This window comes from Diorhabda sublineata, chromosome 10 (assembly GCF_026230105.1).
Source record: "Diorhabda sublineata isolate icDioSubl1.1 chromosome 10, icDioSubl1.1, whole genome shotgun sequence".
Taxonomy (NCBI): Eukaryota; Metazoa; Arthropoda; class Insecta; order Coleoptera; family Chrysomelidae; genus Diorhabda; species Diorhabda sublineata.
This window is the reverse complement of record NC_079483.1, coordinates 4,963,454-4,983,007: the sequence shown is the minus strand read 5'-3', so window position 1 is coordinate 4,983,007 and position 19,554 is coordinate 4,963,454. Positions and strand designations below refer to the sequence as shown.

The 19,554-nt window shown below is 33.9% G+C and overlaps 2 protein-coding genes across 7 annotated transcripts in view; one reads left to right on the top strand and one right to left on the bottom strand.

Moving 5' to 3' along the window:
- Window positions 1-138: 138 nt before the first annotated feature.
- On the top strand, window positions 139-6,199 carry LOC130449913 (BRISC complex subunit FAM175B-like). Of its 2 annotated transcripts, XM_056787994.1 has the most exons (4): window positions 139-339; window positions 397-1,056; window positions 2,273-2,565; window positions 5,738-6,199. In XM_056787994.1, exons 1-3 carry the CDS (start codon window positions 256-258, stop codon window positions 2,525-2,527), a joined length of 999 nt encoding a protein of 332 aa, XP_056643972.1. In that variant the 5' UTR covers window positions 139-255; the 3' UTR covers window positions 2,528-2,565; window positions 5,738-6,199. The 2 variants fall into 2 exon arrangements, with proteins under 2 accessions (XP_056643972.1, XP_056643971.1); XM_056787993.1 differs by lacking the exon at window positions 5,738-6,199 and having other exon boundaries at window positions 2,273-2,907.
- Window positions 6,200-6,496: 297 nt separating this feature from the next.
- The window catches only part of LOC130449908 (neurogenic locus Notch protein), a 239,375-nt gene continuing 226,317 nt past the window's right edge, over window positions 6,497-19,554 (bottom strand). For 2 of the 5 annotated variants that reach the window (XM_056787983.1, XM_056787984.1), the window contains 5 exons: window positions 18,651-18,940; window positions 16,140-18,591; window positions 15,712-16,081; window positions 13,785-14,004; window positions 6,497-12,846 (listed from right to left, as the gene is read on the bottom strand). In XM_056787983.1, coding sequence (XP_056643961.1) covers window positions 11,900-12,846; window positions 13,785-14,004; window positions 15,712-16,081; window positions 16,140-18,591; window positions 18,651-18,940 — 4,279 coding nt within the window. In that variant the 3' untranslated portion in view covers window positions 6,497-11,899. The remainder of the gene's footprint in view (window positions 12,847-13,784; window positions 14,005-15,711; window positions 16,082-16,139; window positions 18,592-18,650; window positions 18,941-19,554) is intronic. The other 3 variants (XR_008910505.1, XR_008910506.1, XR_008910507.1) reach the window with 3 other exon arrangements.

The window sequence follows — 19,554 nt, the reverse complement described above, 5'->3', positions numbered from 1 at the left end:
GAATAGTCTTATATCATAAATTGAAATAAGCGATTCTAAATTTTTTACATGCGAATAGGGAAATATTGTCTCATTAACATAAATTATCGATTCAAAGTTAATCAAATAATTCGATTATTTCTCTCTGTTCTTATCCTTTATCTATGGCTGGCAGTTCGATAATATACGATGGTGACGTCTGTCATCTATACAAAAAGTTATTAAAATATAATTTTAATTAAATAGCTTTTAATGTGAAAGTTACAATTAAACGAAATGTGCACACCAATATTGGTATCATTATCGGCTCCAGCATTTTCATATCTACTTTATGAAAATGCAAAATGCACTTTTCAACAGGTAAGATGAAACGAGAAAAAATAGTTATTCATGACTCAAGTATTTTTTTGTTATCAGGAAGGATTTTTATTAGGAGAAATAATTAGAAAAGAAACCAAAATAATAACGGATAATGATCAACACCAAATCAACGTAAGCAAAACGATAAAAATCAATTCAGTAATGCCTTGTCCTCAAAATCATTATTTTTACAATGCCACTGGTAAAATCAACAAAGATAAAATTAAAGATTTTTTGGGTAATCAATTTAGTGAAGTTGTGGCTTGGTACAAGTATCAAAAAATCCCAGATTCAAAATTGAGCTTCAGGGATAAGATAATACATAGGCAACTTTTGGAACTGTTTGACACAAGTCCAGAACTCTTCAGTTGTTGCTTATTAACTCACGAAGTATCATGGAACGGTGCAACACAAAGTTTTTCACAAAGTTTTGTAAGATGCAATGGCATTGGATGTGATAAACTACCTGTAAGTATACCGAATCTGAGTGAACAGAACAATATGTACAAGAGCTCTGAACCTGCCTCCACTACATTTAATAAGATTCTTTCGGACTTGAAAATTGATAATAAAAATACACAAGGACTGGTTATAATAAATAAAATCCAAAATGCTCTGCAAAAGCATATAGAGACATTGGTAAAAGACCTTTCAGAGTCAGAGAAGTACCTTTATGAATTAGAAAAAGAAGTTAGACAGTTGGAAATGTATAAAAAAGTAAGTATTAACTGTATACATCAAACATCCCGTTTAAAACCGTTTTAACTCAAACAATGTAAATTTTAAAAGGGGAGTAAATAAAATTTTGTGTTAATACATTATGTCTAAAAAAATAATTACTGTTAAAAAAAATTTGATATTCTTATTTTTTGTTTAACCAACGATTCTAAGTTAAGGTCGTACATACATATTAAATTTTTCACCTTAAAACCACCAAATTTTTGGGTTTTTGAAATAATACAGTTTTCCTCTGAACGTTTTATTCAATTTTTGAGATGAAACTTTTAATAACACTGTAACAATGTATCATTATCATCTAAATAGTGTTTTGCCAAAGTAGATGTGAAAATAAACCTATAATAAAAATAAGTATTACTTGATTTGGAAACTAAATAAAATACAAATATCTATAATAATATAAACGAAAACTAAAGTTTGAACAAAATAATGAAGCAAGAATAGAATTTAACCTAGCTAGGTTTATAATTTTTATTGAGAAGTAACTCTAAATCTTTATTTTGATTTTTGTTAAGTGCAGGGAAATAAGAACCTACCGGGTTTTTGCTAAAAACCATTTCCGAGTTTGTAAATTCCAGCTATAGTATTTAGAAATACTATTTTACCTTTTCAGCTGAAAACCTGAGTTGTTTCTTATATTAAAATTAAATAAATATTAGTCATATTTGAGGAGTTTACTGTCTAGTGTGGTCTTAGATATTTTACACTCAATTACTTGTCTGTCTAGCTTGATGGGCTTGAGGTTGAGTTTTTCCTTCCTAGTGAAGGAAATTAGGTATGTCTTATTCGGGCTGTCGTTTAGACCCACCAAAAAGTTTATATGTTAAACTTCATTAATTGATTTTTAACTAACTAAAAGATCATTATCATCAGCAAAAGTTTTTCTCATCTGGCCAAGTATATGGATTCAATTATGTAAGTTACCCTACTTCAGTGTTGGTTTGATCGGAATAGCAAAATAATCAACAGATTTCTTTTTAAAAAATTTTTTATTTGATCAGTAAAATGGTTGTACCTAATACAAGCATACCATACAGCAACAATAAATTCATAGATTATATTTCTGAATATTTTTACATGTCCTGTTATATTTTTTATGCAACCAAATGGATTTATGTGTGAATACATTGTACATTTTTTCAAAAACTGTAGATTTCAACGGTGTTCACAATTTTAAAATTAATATTTTGCTTAGGAAAAAGAGAAGATTACAGAATATTTATTTGGTGATTCAATAAATACTAATCAAAGAACAACTCCAGTATCCAACAATAATCAACAAGAAAACAAAACTAATCCAATCGATACTACTTCAGATGAGAATTCTCCAGAAATAGTACGAACACCGATTAACAAAAAAACTATCAGAGGGAGAGGGAAAGGGAAAGGGAAAATAGACTCCAAAGAATTGAGGAAAAATTCCAAGACTGAAGAATATGGCGTTGTGTAATATTTTCATAACAATATCAAAACAAACTAAAAGCTACTGTATCCTTATTTAAATATTGATATTTACATTATTTTTTTAATTCATTCTAAAAACTCCTTATATTTGTGTGCATTGAATTAGTAAATGTACTATTCCAGTATACAAGATCAACAAGTCTAAAAAAATATTTTTTCATATATTTAATCTCTAAACCCTTCTACCACTTAGTGGTGTAGTGTATTAATGGTTATGTTTTCACAAATTTTCTTCATTTATTCCTATTCTGAATTAAGTCCTTTGCTTATTTCCATTGTATTCTTCATTTATTCAATATTCCTCTTATAACTTCTATAGATTTACTAGCATCTATTTTCCAAGCAATATTTTTTAACCTAGTGCGACTAATTCCAGTAACCTGAGAGAATAAAATTCTGGTAAACTGGGATTTTGCCTGGGTCTCTGGTGGGTAAATAATATGTAACAAAGAATTCATGCTCTCCACCAGGTTTATTTACATCAATTGACCTAGGTCTAGGACGTTTAATTGGTCCCATCTTAATAAGTATTGAAATAATACTGTCGTCTCTAGCCTTATATTTCTTTAAAAAAAATGTGTTCTAAATTTTTCAAGTCTTGAGACCTGAATTTAATGCAGTAAAACTTCTCGGTATTATGTTTGCAAGTTCCAAAAGTTATAGGTCTTGGTTTTTTCTGCAGCTCTTTTACCGCGAGTTGTTTCTTTTTTCCTGTTTCCAATGTTGTGGTCCCCCACAAGGACAATCTCATTTGGTTCTCCATCCATTTTCAATAATTAAATTTAACAATGCTGACTCAATAATAACATTAAATAAAAAATGAGTACATTAAAGACTGAAGTGAGGTTAAGTAGTGATTGAGAAAATAAAGTCACTTGATGAAAACAACTCGGTTGAGAAGGACTCAATTTGTTTGAATCGAGCTATAGATTCATGAGCAGATGATAGAGAGGGCTATGAATATGTGAATAACTCAGTTTCTGAAATTTATATTAAATATATTGAAATGTTGTGATTGCTTATCTTACTTACTTATCAAACCCAGTAGAGATACATTCGCTTTATTCAGAATAAATTGCAAGATATTAAAAATCAAACTAAACAGATGTATTTATTTCAATATTTTTCTCCTAAATGAATGGTTTTTATTTTAGGTAGTTTTCTGTACAACACGACCTAATATTTTGAACAAAAATTATCTTGTTCCCCCTATACATTTACTAATTCAATTTATCATTATTATTGTAACTTGATGATAAATTTTCTCAAAGTATTTAGTCATTGTACCCTCCAAATATGAATTATTACTTCAACTTGATAGAACTTTCGTAACAAATTAAGGTGAACTAACATCAAAACTGTTTAGATCTTTTCAAGTGTGTGTGTGTGTGTGTCTATCATTAAAATGACTAAAAATAACGCCTGTCTATTTTTATTTATCAATGGATATTGGTATTAAAATATTATAAATATTAATTTAACAGTGATGTACACAACTAAATATTTTTTCAGGTACCACAAGAATATCAATTTTTTCTTTCATTTCTTGTGATGATTTGACCCAAATAATGTGTGGATAAAATTACCAGTGACACTTGTTTTTATCTTTTCAAGTATCTGATGAGTTTCTTCTCACTATTGTACACATTTCTTTGACGGTGTTTTGTCATTATCCTCAATTTCTATTTCTGTCCCCAGTTCATCTCTTTGTTTTATCCATTTCTTTATTCATATATTCTGGTGTTATTTTGTACTATTCCAAATAATTTTGGGATCAAGTCATAAGTAATATTTATTTTCTAGCTTTACTTGTGCATATCTAAAAAATTATCTTTACAGTTTTACTTACATATTCAAGAATAGGGTTCATAGTGGATTTTATTGAAATATTTTTTTCTAAACAAAAAACTACATAAACAAACTCTAATAACTACAAATTACTCAATTTCCCTGATTTAGCAGTTTTCAGCTACTATTTTCCTAAATGTTGTTGCTTTCGTAATCTTCTGTTTTGTTTCGGATGAGGGTACCCTATTATACCCATTTCTTCCATAGTCTTGTGTCATTCTCAATTCCTATTTGTATCCCCGATCTAACCATTTTTTATATCCTTTCGTTTTTTATTTTGGATTCTACTGGAGATTTTTCTAAATGTTATTGTTTTCGGAATCTTATGCTCTTTTTTTGTTTCGGATAAGGGTTTGTTCTGTTCCTATTATACCCATTTCTTCCATAGCCTTGTGTCATCTTCCTAAATTCATGCAGTTTTTGATTTTGGATTGTACTGGACTCTCGTATAACCATTTTTCCATGGCCCTTTGTCATCCTCCTCAATTCCTATTTGTGTCCTCAGTCTATCCATTTTCTTTTTTTAATATCGCCTTCAAGCTTTTAATTGGCGTTTTCTGTTGTTATTTTGTAAGTGATGGTTCATTCCAAATAATATATGGATGAAGTCATCAATCACATTTATTTTTTCTAGCTATATTTGTACATATCCAACAAAAATTTCTTTACAGTATTATTTACATGTTTAATGATGAGGTTCACAGTTGATTTTATTGAAAGATTTTTTTCTGTTTGAAAAACTTTACACAAAAAGGACGAATGTTCAAATTGCTTCATTCCTGATAAAACATTACAGACATCAAACTCCAAAAATAACAACTTATTCGATCTCTAATTTAGAAGATTTTTCTCAGTGTAGAGCACATTTTGGAATCAATTATTTTTTTCTGCTTATAATTTTCTTAATGTAGAGCACACTTTGTGCTTTAAGAATCTTCTGTTTTTTGGAGGGGGTTTCGGATGAGGGTACCTGTCCCTATTGTACACTTTTCTTCTACATTCTTGTGTCTATTGCTTTTTTCCTCAATTTCTCAAAAGTGCTATTACTTTTCTGAGTGTAAAGCACCTAGATTAATATTTCGGAAATGTGAATTGAACAGAAACCAGTGAGAATTTGGAATTAATATTTTTCTTCACATTAATTGTCATTGATTGAAAAAAAGTTTTGTATATATTTTTAATTATATTGGAATTAAAATGTCATATTATTTTATTACTGATAAATGTATGTATTGTTTATTTTTATATTAAAGAATATTTGGCAGGTGAAGCTTTACTAAGACAAATATTTGATTAAACATTTCTTAACAATTAAACAAATCTTTTACTTTCCTATCAATTACCTAAGTGTTGATATCCTATGGATATAATTGTCGATCCTGAATATCAGTCTGGGGACCTAAGAAACTATTTAAAAAAACGATTGGGGCAACACAGTATGGTAAAGATAAGCGAACTAACTACCAGAAGAGATGAGAAGAATGAATTGAGCAGTGCAAATCTGGACTGACTTTTATTAGGATCTTGCCACTGGAATGGATACCTCGAGGAATTCACACCGGTGGAAAAGACTACAGCAGATTCTGTGGGGTAGAATAGGAAACGTCTATCCACATATTGGATGAATGCAACATGGTGCTAGAGAACCTAGGCTATGCTTGATACCAAGGAGACTATCAAACAAAATTAAGTTCTTTGCTTTGACTTGTACTATTGAACTAAATGTTCATTTTTGTAGTCTAAACTAGCACAGCAAACTTTAAAAATGTAGATATTAACTTATATTTGCTTGTAATAAGCGAAATATTTCTCAGAAGTAACCACGAAGTGGAGGCTCTTTATTGTGTCATACTTTTTGGTTTCAAATTTCGAGATTTCATGAGTATTACCCATTTTCATGATGGGTTGAAAAAAGGAACAAAAATTTCACTATTACAAAGCAATATTTGAGATTTTGTTTTCAAGTTCAACCCTAATGTAAAATTTATAATTTTAGCAATTGGGTTGGGCTCCATATAAAAAAATGTTAAATATAAATTTCGTTATAAATTGAAAGTAGATAATTCTTTTTGAATATTTAGAGGAGTAATAAAATAAAAATTTAATATTTATTATAAAAATCTATTTATTTAAAATCATATAGTACAAAGCAGGTGATCTTAGAAACTAGGGGAAAAACAGCAATTGTTGATATGTATGTTATCAACAATATTATAAAACCATGATAATTCACTTAAAAATATATCTAATCAGTACTTTTTACAAAAAAAATCAGTTGACTAACATGTACCATTTTAAAAAATCCTATCATAAATAAATTCATCAACTGATTTTTTACTATACACATTTTCCCCCAAGATCTTCCACGAAATTTCAACAAATCCTTGGTACTTTTATCGCCGGAATGCAAAACAATGTATTAATGGAAGAATTAATGGAATGGAATGATTTTCAATTAAAACTTGATTCGTTGGTGGAAAATCTTGAGTAACAAGGCAAATTCTTTAATTCTCTAAAATTTTATTTAAAGATTTCTCTACAAATAATAATAGTGATACTTTCACTACTATATAATGCGTTTTATTTTATATAATTCAATCAACTTATATACAGGGTCTTTCTAAATTCATGAGACATAATTCAGGAGGTGATTGCTCATATGAAATCTTTCTTATAACGAAATTTCCTCAGTCCACCCCTTTTCGTGATATCTCCTTTTAAAAGTGGTGATAAAAATTGATTTTTTTTTCTCTAAAATTTCAGTTATACTAAAAACTTGAAATTCTGTAATTCTCGTGCACTCGTGTATTTTTAATTAGCAACCTTACTTTATTTCATATCAATTTTTTTTTATAAAATTAAGATTTATGGAATAAAATTATAATTTTGTTTTATTTAAAAATATTCTTTATTATTAATTTTTTTCCCAAAACAAATTGCCATTGAGGAAAAAAATAAACAATGATTTATAATTTTTTTAATAAATCGAGCGGAAAACATTAAAGATTCTTTGTATATACTGGTAATAACCTCCTCTACTTTGTTTTTAATTACATCATTTATTAGTTTTGAGAAAAAAAATGAAGAATGAAAAATATATTTTAATAGAACAAGGATATTAGGTTATAATTTCATTTCATAAAACTTCATCTTCAAAAAGGTTTTTATATGAAATAAATTAAGGGTTGCTAATTTAATTCCCGTAAAATCTAACAGGAATATTAAAAAAAACGGGGTTAATCCTTCGCTAGTGCACGAAAATTACAGAATTTCAAGTTTCTACTTTCACTGATATTAAAAAAAAATAAACTCAATTTTACTCACCACTTTTTAAGGGTAATATCTCGGAAAGGAGACCCACCTTTTTTATCATAGAAGCAATCACCTCCTGAATTTTGTTGCACGAATTTAGAAAAACCCTGTATGTCTACATATATAAAGTGGATTTAATATTTACTTCTATTTTTTGTTAAAATAGATATTCCAAAAACAAAATTACTGAATTTTTCATATCGATTAATTTTGAAGATAATTTTAACAATTTGAATTGAAGAAAGTGCCTGAAAGTGAGAACATTCAAAATTTTGCTAACATTATGAACACTGTAAAAAGGTGTATTTTTTTATGAATTTTATTTGATCCCAAAACGTGGAATGTGCGCTTTTACGTTTTAAAAATTTATATCAAAAATATTGTATTATCACTAATTTACAATTATTGTCAAAAAAATGATGTTAATAATTACAAAAATTGAATCACAGACTTTTAAGATGTTAATATACCGTTTGTAAGGACACACACAAAAACAAAATTAGAAGTACAAAATAAAGAAACTGAATTCATGAGAAACATATCTGTTACAAAATTTTTACAATAAAATATATTGTACGTATGTCCGCATACACATATTTAACAAATCAATCAAGTTTAGATGTTACTGATGCCATTTTCTTTAATCGTGGAATATTGATCTAGAGAATATAAAATTGGTCTTCAATTTGGTTTTCTGCATACTATGAAATGTTAATAAAACGTATTTTTAACCCCCAAATGAGACTTGCGTTTGATTTTATAGCTAATTTTTGTTCCTTGCAGTAGCTGTGCAAAATATGGTTCCATCTATCAAACACAATGTGGTTCCTAGATATTTTCGACTAGTGTATTTCTACTACCATTAGATATTTGTCAAGTATGATCTAAAATTCGAAAATATTCTTAACGACATCATCAAAACCTTTATTCATTTATAAGTAAATATATATTAAACATAAGAATTAATAAATATTATTTGCAAACATACGATTCAAGAAAAAAATTATTGAAATAAAAAAAGAGAACTAGTTCGCCTATAAAACTATGCTAACAATAATATAGCTACTTAAAATATGTACAAAATAGAATTTTTTTTGTATTCTATATAATTTTACAAAACACATTTTAACTTTTAACAACTCTCGTCAAAGGCACGACATGGAGATTTTAGTATATAAAAAAAGTATAAGGCCTAAGAATGACAAAAATAAATACTGTATTTTAATATAGAGTAAACTCTGTATAATATTATTGAGACCACAAGTTTCAATAGGTTGCGCTCTTTATATTCATAATAAAATATTAATACATATTAAAAAAGGCTTGTTTTTTTTAATGAGACTCGATATGACATAACTTTATCATATGAAATGTATTTTTGTGTAATTACCAATAAGTGATGGTCAATCGATTCCTAGTCTCCATTATCTTAACCCTTTCTTATAACTTTAAAATTCTTTTGATTTCTGATTTCAGTGTTTAATATTTCAAATAATCTTATTTATTTTGAAATTCACGTAAATCCTCTTCTTATGTCACAAAAGGTTGTGTTCAGATTTAAAAAACATGACCCTTTTTATTAGATAAAAAGAGTGTTCTTCATAATCTTGCACATTTTCCACAAGTTTTCATTATACATTGCAGAATATATTTACCGCGTACCTACACTAAGCACAATAAAAACAATAAAACTGGCAATAATATTATCTATAATCCAACAAATAATTTTATAGACTACCTAGAAACTTACGTAAAAAGGATTAGTTTATCCCGCGGAGGCCATTTTCTAATGGGCATCAGCTGATTTAGATTCTTCAATTTAAACGTTGCAGCCAACAAAATCTAAATGTCCAAAATTTAAATGAAATAATTTCTGGCGAATCAGGGAAATTGCTTTCTAGGAGCTGGCAGCAGTATTCGGTGATGTCAAAATTAGGCGATACTGTCATAATTTCTTGTTTGTATTTGTTGTTTTTCATTTGCATTCAATAAGTAATTAATTAGTTTGTGAAATATTCATTTTGATATTTTTTTAAAAGAGTGGATTGAAAAATGTGTCGTTATGCATAAGGATTTATCGAGGCAGTGCAAGGACATAGTAATAATAAATCAAATCTCCTCACATCTAAAAGGAAGACTCCCTATAGTAAGTTGGAATTTCTGGAACCGTTGGTGATATTCAAACTGAACTCACTGTTTACACTACCACTATACCAACACTTACAGTTACACTGTCAGACCAGACACGCGTTTCCATAATCAAGTTAAACTCAGTCTCTGAAGATGATAACTTGGTTATGGAAACGTGCCTCAGACAATGTAATTGTGAGTGTAGGTGTAGTGGTGGTCTAAAGAGTGTGTTCAGTAAGATTTTCTTTAGATTTTAAAAGAAATATAGAGGAGGGAAGAGCCCTTATCATGATATTGATGAACTTGGAGATGATACTCAGCTTTTACCCCAGCCAATTACCTTAATATTTTTTATGCCGATTGTTGTATACAAATAAATAGAAAATTAGTAATAACCATAGTTTTACACAGAGATGTAAGTAATAGTTTTCAAAATGTTAATTATTTTATCATATTTTTGTATAAACCACTAAATATTTGATCAAAACTTTAGGTTTTATTCTATTTTCTTCTTTAATTTATGTAATTCTAATAACCTGTTAAAACATTAGATAGTAATGATCTAAAACATCTCTCACATTTTTTTGCTGCAAATTTATCCTTTAACTACTTCGATTGTCAGAATTATTATGCATATTTTTGCAGTAATTTCCAAAGAAAATTTTTCCATAGTCTTGAACTTTACAACTGAAGAAATAAAGTTTTATCAAGTAATAACTAAAGAATACAAAATAAAACCAAATTTAGAGTACAAACAGGTAGATGGAGAGGAATATGCCTGGCAAAATATGGAAAGCTACATAATTAAATATATGAACAGAACCAAATAACAATCTAAAGGGACACTAGTAATGTGAACAAGTATAAGGAACCTCTGTCAATAAAAAATAAGTTTAGGCATAAATTACAAGACAAGAAGAGAAACATTAAAAAGTTAATGAAATAACTAGGGATATAATTATACAATTTGTAAAAAATAGTGTCCTTCATGGGCATGGAAAGTTTTAATTACTTCATAGTGATTAGGATGTCCTATCAGAAAACTTTTTCGATTTTTTCGCATTTCAATTTCGTTTTTTTGTCAATATAATAAGAGAACTTATAAAAAAATCTTGGCACCAAACTTTGTACGTCCCAATTACCTAACTAATTTAGTGCAAAGTGAACATTTTATGGTAAATATAAAAAAAGAGCGCAACCTGTCATTTTGTGCTAAATAAAAACCTACCTAAAAAATTAACAAGATCACAACGCAGCTCTTGAGGTTGTCAAAAATTCAACGAAATACAAAACTATTCATAATATTAGCCTACAAGTAGTTAAGAGAAGAAACAATACTTTCTACCAACACTCTTTTCCATGAACCAATAAATGGTGCTTTTACGGGTTAAATAAGAAGTTCCCAACCTTTTTTTACTCATAAATCAGTTTTAAAATACTTATTATAAGTTTAAGTTGTGATAATATTACCAGCTAGTCAAAAAATTAAATCTAACTATGGAAATTCAAGTATACTCCTGTTGTAGAACTTCCCGTGGACCTCTGGAGGTGCACCTGGACCACTTGGGGAATCATTGGCTCAAATGACTTCACTGTATAGTTCTTTAATCTCTAGTTAGAAGGGGCTGGCGGTGTTATTGTGAGTATTAGTGTAACACTAAATTTTTTTTTATTTTCAGAATAGAAACTATATCTACATCATAGAAGACCGAAGTAAGAATAGAAAAGTAAAAACACAAAGTTATTGAACAAATCAAATAGACATCGGATCATACAAATTTGAAAAAAAAAGAACACGGAGGGAAAGAATAGAGAAATAAAAATAATAAGAGGACTGGAATTGTACTGATAGTCCGATGTACAATATACGCTGTAATATATGGAGTAGTTTGCCTTAGTTATTATGAATATTTACTAATACATTAAATTTTTACTGGATATTGAATGGAAAACCTTTTATCGACTGTTTATATACAAAAATATTTGTAAGAGTATTGGAGAATTTAAAAAAAATATTGTTTTTGTTTTCGTTGAACTTTTCTTACAACTTTTCTCTATATAAACGCCCCTAAATATAAATGGCGTCAGAGCCTTTGTTTGTTTGATGTCCCGATGATACGTAAGTGTTGGGACTGGCTATATTTTCCGACCAATCCGAGTTGCAGGATCTCGGCGAACTCGATGACCAATGTCCAGGACTTTCCGGACTAGGCGTTGGAAAGTTTTCCGGCAACAGGTGGTCGGAATGCTGCGAAGGAGGCGTTAAATAAAAATTTTGGGGAAACTGCTGCGACTGCACGTTAGCTTGAGTTGAATTGCCTAAACCTGAATAAGTGAGAGGCAATTCGATACCAGTTTGGCTGAAATCGAAGCCCATTTGCATGTTTTGATGGGTAGCCGCTCTAATGGCAGCTATATGCGTGGGACTGATAGGTAGCGAAGGGCGCGATTTGGCTGGAGAAGGGGAACCGTTATACCCTTGTGGCGATAGAGACATATTCGAATGTACCGAATGCGGAGGCGATTGGTTGGAATAAGGTGGACTCAAGGTATTCGCTTGTAATTGGCGTTGTTGCATTATAATCGCCTCGGGGAATATACCGAATGTCGCACCGTAATTACCATCCAAAGTAAAACCGAGATTATTTTTCACTACGTCTTCGTAACTAGGTGGTTGTTTATTGACCATAAGGTTTTCCAAACCTTGCGGCAAATTCATATTCGAATATAACGAAGTAGCGTCATATGGGCTTGGTAAATTCGTCATTGGCGATTCGACGGGGCTTAACGTCGAATTAAGAGAATCGATATTTTGCGCCACTTCTGCTGTCTGTTGAGGCTTTTTGTTATTGTTATTTTTCTTAACGCTGGGTTTCCGTCGTATGCTGCCTACTGTCATAATACCATTATCGTTTTCGGGACTCGTTGGACCGTTAGCTTTGCTCGGCCTCTTCGATTTTTGACGTTTAGGATTAATTACTGTTGGTTGCTGTAACATATGTCCGCTAGGAGATGCTGAAACAAAAAAAATGTTAAGAATTAGGACTGAAAACTATTATTGTTTCAAAATTGTTGGCTCGAAAAGCATCTTTCTGGTATACCAGATAGTTCAAAGTTAGCACAAGGAGACATTTTCGGACCAAAATACAAGCCTTCCATACCATTAGGAAAAGCATTCTCCATTTTCAGGCAGAATTCTTAGTAATAAATATTTAAGCTCAGGATTATTTATATACATTTTCTCTGATAGCTAAGCGCGAGTTTGAAAGTCCTGAAGGCTATTTAGTGCGTTTTAAACTAGCTTGGAAGTGAAAACAAACTATGGAAGCACTTCTAACAAAAATAAAGTAACCCTACCCCCTAAAGAGGCAGTTGGACTTGGGCGCGGCCGCCCTCCTCATTCCTCATCTACGTGGACATAAGGAAAGGGTGCGGCTCATTTTTTTGTGCTTAACCCAAGGAATGAATGGTACCCGAACCCTTATCAGTTGACGCGAACAATACCTGCGGGAAAAATGTCAAAATTCCAAAAGCCTTGTTAGAACAGGGACCATGATAAATCCTTCTCTTCCCATCGAGAGTTCTGAATAAACAGGAACCACGGAATCCACTACCTCCAAAGCATCGGTTTCTACCGATATTGAAGCTCTGACGGGTACTTTTGACAAGGTCCTGTCCGGTTTACATCAGTGGTACAGAGAAGAAAAAAAAAGGAGAAAGAAGGTTGATACTGGATAAGAGAAATAGTACCAGTAAACTTCACCTCGTGAATAATACCCTCCATTATACGTGAATAATGAACTATTAAGTAGCCGTTGTCACTGAATAAATAATTACTAATCGGTACAAAGTGAATAGATAACCATCTTCAACTAAGGGAGCAAGTTTACCATTTCCGATGGACTGACTGTTACATAATTATGGAACTTGCACTAAAAATAAAAGATACTTACTCATTACGTTGTTGTTTGGTATGACGTTGACCATTTGTGGGCTTCTAGGTATGTGTTCATCGAGTAATCGAACAATATCATGATGTAACCTCTCGCTAGCGACATCTCTAGGTAATCTATCCATGTGATCGGTTATTTCTCTATTGGCGTAAGCTTCTAAAAGAGCTTTACATGCTTGATAAGAGCCTTCGCGTGCAGCCAAGAATAATGGCGTCTCGTCCTGGAAATAATTAAATTGAATTCAAAATATGTATTAAAAGAGTATTTGCAGGATCTGTTCAAGGGTCAGTTCTAAGGCTAGGCACATTTACTTTGACGATATTCTCAGACTAGAGCTACCCGACGGATGCAGGATATGCCCATGAAATAACTATCGTCATTACTGGAAGGGTCGAACTAGAAATTCAAGACAAGGTAACCAGCGCCATGCTGATTCTGAGAAGATGGTTCGATGTCCAAGAACTAGCGACGGAAAAGACCGATATGATCTTCTTGGCCATGAAGCAGAAGACAAGACATGAATATATACAAGCGATTTCATCGAAAGAAACCGTAAAATATTTAGGATTGACACAAGACTCAAAAGTGAGTTTTAGAGAATATATAAGAAAAGGAGCAAACAAAGCATGAGTAATCACACAATCGATAAACCGACTAATGAGAAATATCAGGGCTCCGATTGCCACCAATAGGAAACTGTTGATGTCAGTCACAAATTCAATATTTCTAAACAGCACAGAGATATGGCAAGAGACTAGGCTGATAGAGATCCACTGCAGAAGAATAGCCAGGGTGCGACGTAGAGCCAATCTTAGAGTTTGCAGTGCATACCGCTCCGTATCAGAAGTATTAGACGTTGCGGGAGACATCCCAATAGATCGGCTAGCGTTCGAACACTGGAGAATATAAAAGAAAATACGTAACGAGTAAAAGACCAATAAAATCATCAACAAAGGTATGTCGAATGGCTGCAAAGGTATGGTATAGATGAACGAGTTAGATGGACTGAGTGTTGAAGACTGGATAGAGAAGTCGATTTCGATCTTACCTGTTCAAACGAGTCAAAGTAGGGAGCCATACTTGCCTCGCTTGTTGACAAGCCGTGGAAAACGCATAATGATTATTCTTCATATACAGTCATTGGAGCTTACATCGCGAAATACTGCCAAAGAGATCGGAAAACTCACTCCCGAGAATATGGTAGCGATTATGATAAGGAAAGAAGAGAAATAGGATGCCGCAGCCGATTTTGCAGAAACAATTTTACAGATGAAGCAACGGGACAAATTGGTCGATGACCAAATTACGAGAAAAAACAGCTGATTAGATCACAGAACAACGATTAAACAGAGCGAAGAACAGCCATTCTGTGTAATGTTAAGGCGGCACCATTATGGGAACCTCAAAGAGGTTTAACTTAAAGAGGAAAGGTTTTATTGTTATTATTGTTGTATCAATAATTAAAAAGGAAGTCATAGTAGAGCCATCTATGTGCAGATCACCGAAATAATTTAGTTGAGAGTATTGTAAACTACACTGTCTTATGACGGTTGGTCTAATTTCTGTTATGTCATTTTGTGAATAAAGTAGTGTTGAACGTGCAACATCATTGTTTCTTTTCTCTCCCCAATCGATATTTATTGGAACGTAAAAGTGTAATTCAGCACCACAAACCAGTCGGTCTCGTTTGGCCACTGATGGTGCAAAATGCAAAATTTCTGTCCTCTTGTGATAGAAAAAATAGTAACTCTTGTTTTGTGATCGAATTATGTTGTTTTTGTGTTCGAATAGAAATTTTTGCTTCATAACAGATAGTAGTTTATTCTTAATCACAATAAAAAAAACAGAATATAGTAATTGAGGTTATGGCCAAAAATGTGAAATTTAAACAAATGACAGTATCGATAAAGTCAAAAATATAAATTACCTTATCATCTTGAGCGTCTCTATTAGCTCCGTGCGCCAATAAAATATTTACAGCTTCAACATTATTGACGGCTGCCGCCCAATGCAACGCCGTTTTTCCCGAATTGTCCGCGGCGTTAATGTCCGCTTCGGCGCTTATTAGATCTTGCACCATACCCTCGATAGCTAAACGAGCCGCCAGAATGAGCGGCGTCGTACCTTCGTGCATTCTAGCGTTCAAATTGGTCGCCCTGTTTCTTAGGAGTATTTGGAAAACTCCCAGAGCGTCGGCAGCGACTGCCGCGTGTAAAGGAGTCCGTCCAGTGTTGTCTTGCGCGTTCGCATCCGCACCCGCGTCTAGGAGACGCTTCGCCGCATCCGCCCTCGCGTATCTGAAATTTTTTATATTTGATTATATATACATACGAATGAATAATTTTTAAGACATACCTTGCCGCGAGATGTAATGAAGTTTCACCGGTTTTGTCCATGGTGGCGTTAAGTTCGGCACCTTGGGCAACTAAATCTTGTATAATTTGGCCCGCCCCGTCGTCGTCGTCTTCGTCTACGCCGGTATCCATTCCGCATCCTCTTAAAGCTGGTACCATAATAGGCGTAATACCACATGGTCCTCTAGCGTTACTATCTCCGACGTCGTTGCCTTGAGGCGGTGACGATTTAATCGTAGGTCTCATATCGTTGGCGGCGTCTAAATGTTGTTGAGTCCATCTCGGTTCGGCTTCTTCGTATTCGGTTATGGCCGTATGGTCGCTAGAATAACCCATGTCGTTAGCTCTGAAACGTTTCGGTTGCGGCATGTCGCTTTCGTCGTCAGACCATTGAGGTACGTGACCGTGCGGAACGTTCGGATCGATATCCATACCCGGTATCGAAGGATTTTTGCTCAAATTTCTAAGTTCCTGACCTTCGGGACCTCGACGTCTCGATCTGCGTCTCGTACCGGAATTGGTTCTTAAAAATCCTTCGGGGAACCACGTTATACCGGCGGCGCGTTTCCTTTGCGTCTGAATCACCATGAATACCACACCGCTTATACAAATCACTATAAATATTCCTATAAGAACGTATTTGGCGTTCGCTGGTGGATTATCTTCCGGATCTAAACTTGAACCGTTCACTTGGTATATTGGAAATGATTTCGATAAGGTGTGTTTGGAAGCTTTCGCCGCCAAAAAATCCGCGGCGGCGCTCGCAGTTTGGAAACAGAAATCCGTATTTTCGGCTAGAGACGTACATTTTCTATTATCGATTTCCAAAAATACTTTAACGCCGGTTTGGGTTTGTTCGGTAAAAGCGACGTGGTGTTTTCGTTTGAAATAATCGTCTTGTAGATTATCGGTTGAAGATGTCGATCCCATCCAAGGATAAATCATATCGTAACCTAATTGATCTTTTTTCACTCTAACCGTCGTTCTTAATTGATGGCTCGTATCTCTCAGGAACTCGACCAAATGATTTTTAAAACCTTCCATGTCCATGAGGATAACCATCGATATAACACCGTCGGCTAATTCTGGCGGTTCTTTTTCGCAATCTAAACCGTCCCAATTACATTCGGGGTTATTGCAACCGTAATCGCAATAACCGTTGGCGTAATGTTTTTGACAATAGGCGTCGTATGTCGGATTACAAGCTTGCAATTTTTTTTCGCAATCTCTTCCGTCGAAAAGACATTGCGGATTATTACAATCTTCGTTACAGTTCCCGTCCATAAACACTTCCCAACATTTCGTCGGCGCCGTACAATTCGCCCAAGGATTAATACCCAATGAACAATCGTTACCGTCGAAATCGCAAGCGTACGTGTTGCATTCTTCGTTGCATATCATATTCCCGCGTTTCATCGGACATTTATTACGCAAACATTCCTGTCGTTGTTTTTCCAAATCGACGGCGAAGAAATTATCGAAATCTTGCGGTTGTCTTTGCGGTTTACCGATACCTGCCGGAGCGTTCCGATCGAATATTTCGCAACTTTTTCCGACGTGCTGAGGCGGACAATAACACACGTAATCGCCGATTCTATTTTCGCACGTCGCGTCCGGATGTAGACACGGATTACTCTCGCATTCGTCGATGAGATCTATTTCGCAATTGGCGCCAGTCGTCGACGGTGGACATTCGCAGAAATAATCGCCGTTTTCGGTTGTTCGACAATTACCGCCGTTTTTACACGGTTCGGAATCGCAATCGTGGCAACTCAATTCACAATATCTACCGCAAAATCTGTCTGCGCACGTGCAATTGTAACCGGTGTTCGTAGGTACGCATATACCGCCGTTTCTGCAAGGATTAGCAGCGCACACGTCCACTTTTCGTTCGCAATGTCGTCCCATGAAACCGGCCTTGCAATTACAATGATAATCGTTGACGAGTTGAACGCAATCTAACGTTCCGGGATTAGAACAAGGATTCGATAGACATTCGTTGATATCGCCTTCGCATCTCGGTCCGACGAAACCCGGCGGACATTTGCATTCGAATCCTCCTACTCGATCCATACACGTGCCGTTATTATGACACGAGTCCGATCTACAATCGTCGATGTTGATTTCGCATATATATCCCAACGTACCCGGTGGGCACGAACATAAAAAGCTGTCGACCAAATCGTGACAGGTACCGCCGTTTTGACACGGATTCGGTAGGCAGTCGTCTACGTTGAGTTCGCAGTTTTGTCCTTGGAAACCTTTGGGACAAATACAGCTGTAGGAACCGATTAGATCTTTGCAAGTTGCGCCGTTTTGACACGGAGCCGTTTCGCATTCGTTTATCTCCTTTTGACAGTACGATCCAGTATAACCTTCTTTGCAGTGACATCTGTGAGAATTGCCTATAGTTTCGCACGTACCATTATTACAGAGATATTTTAGTGGAATACCTGAAACGGAATTATTATTTTTTTCATAATGTATAATATGTTATTCGAAAAATCTTTACCTTTTTTAGCAGCGGCGTCTTTACAACTGACCATTTCTACGTCGCACACTTTTCCGGTCCAACCGGGGCCGCACGCGCACGAATACTGATTTTTAATTTGACGGCAAGTTGAATGATTCTCGCAAGGATTCGTTGCACACCAATCCACATATTCGCCACAATTTTTTCCAGTATATCCGAAAGGACAATGGCAAGTGTAATGCGTGGTGTGGTCTTGGCACGTAGCACCGTTGAGACATGGCGAACTATCACATAGATTTATTCGATTTTGACAGTTGGAACCGGTGTAACTGAAATAAAAATTGCAGCTTAATGTACGATCTTCTAGTTTAGATACAGACTCTTCTAGTAAAGCCCTTTATTTTAGTTTTACTGGCAAGTATCTAACGGTATTTTCAAATTTGATTATTTTCCACTCGAAAACGTCGAATTTATTTTATATTTTGTACAGTTATTAAAGCCTCCTCAAGGCGCCATTCGACCTCGACCGCCACTTTCCTCGGGCTCGCTTATGTGTTCATTTTTATGGGTTTAATCCCGTAAAGCAATAGTGTCGAGGGATGAATGGTACCTGAGTCCTAATCACTTGTTGTGAACAATGTCTATGGGAAGCCTGAAGAGCTTTACAAAAGCAGGGAGTATGACAAATCCTCTTCTTCACTCCAATGGCTTTAAGCAAACAGGTACCTAGGAAACCCCAAAGCTTCGGTTTCTACCGATGACGAAGCTCTGATCGATACTTTTAACAAGGTCCGGCTCCAACGCTACAACATTAGTGGCGGATACTGGATGACTGGTCTTTTAACCGGACACCATTATTTAATGTATCTTTATGCCATAGTCATTACCGACGATCCAAAATGTCTCTGGTACGTGGAGAAAGAAGAACCACGTCATTGGTGAG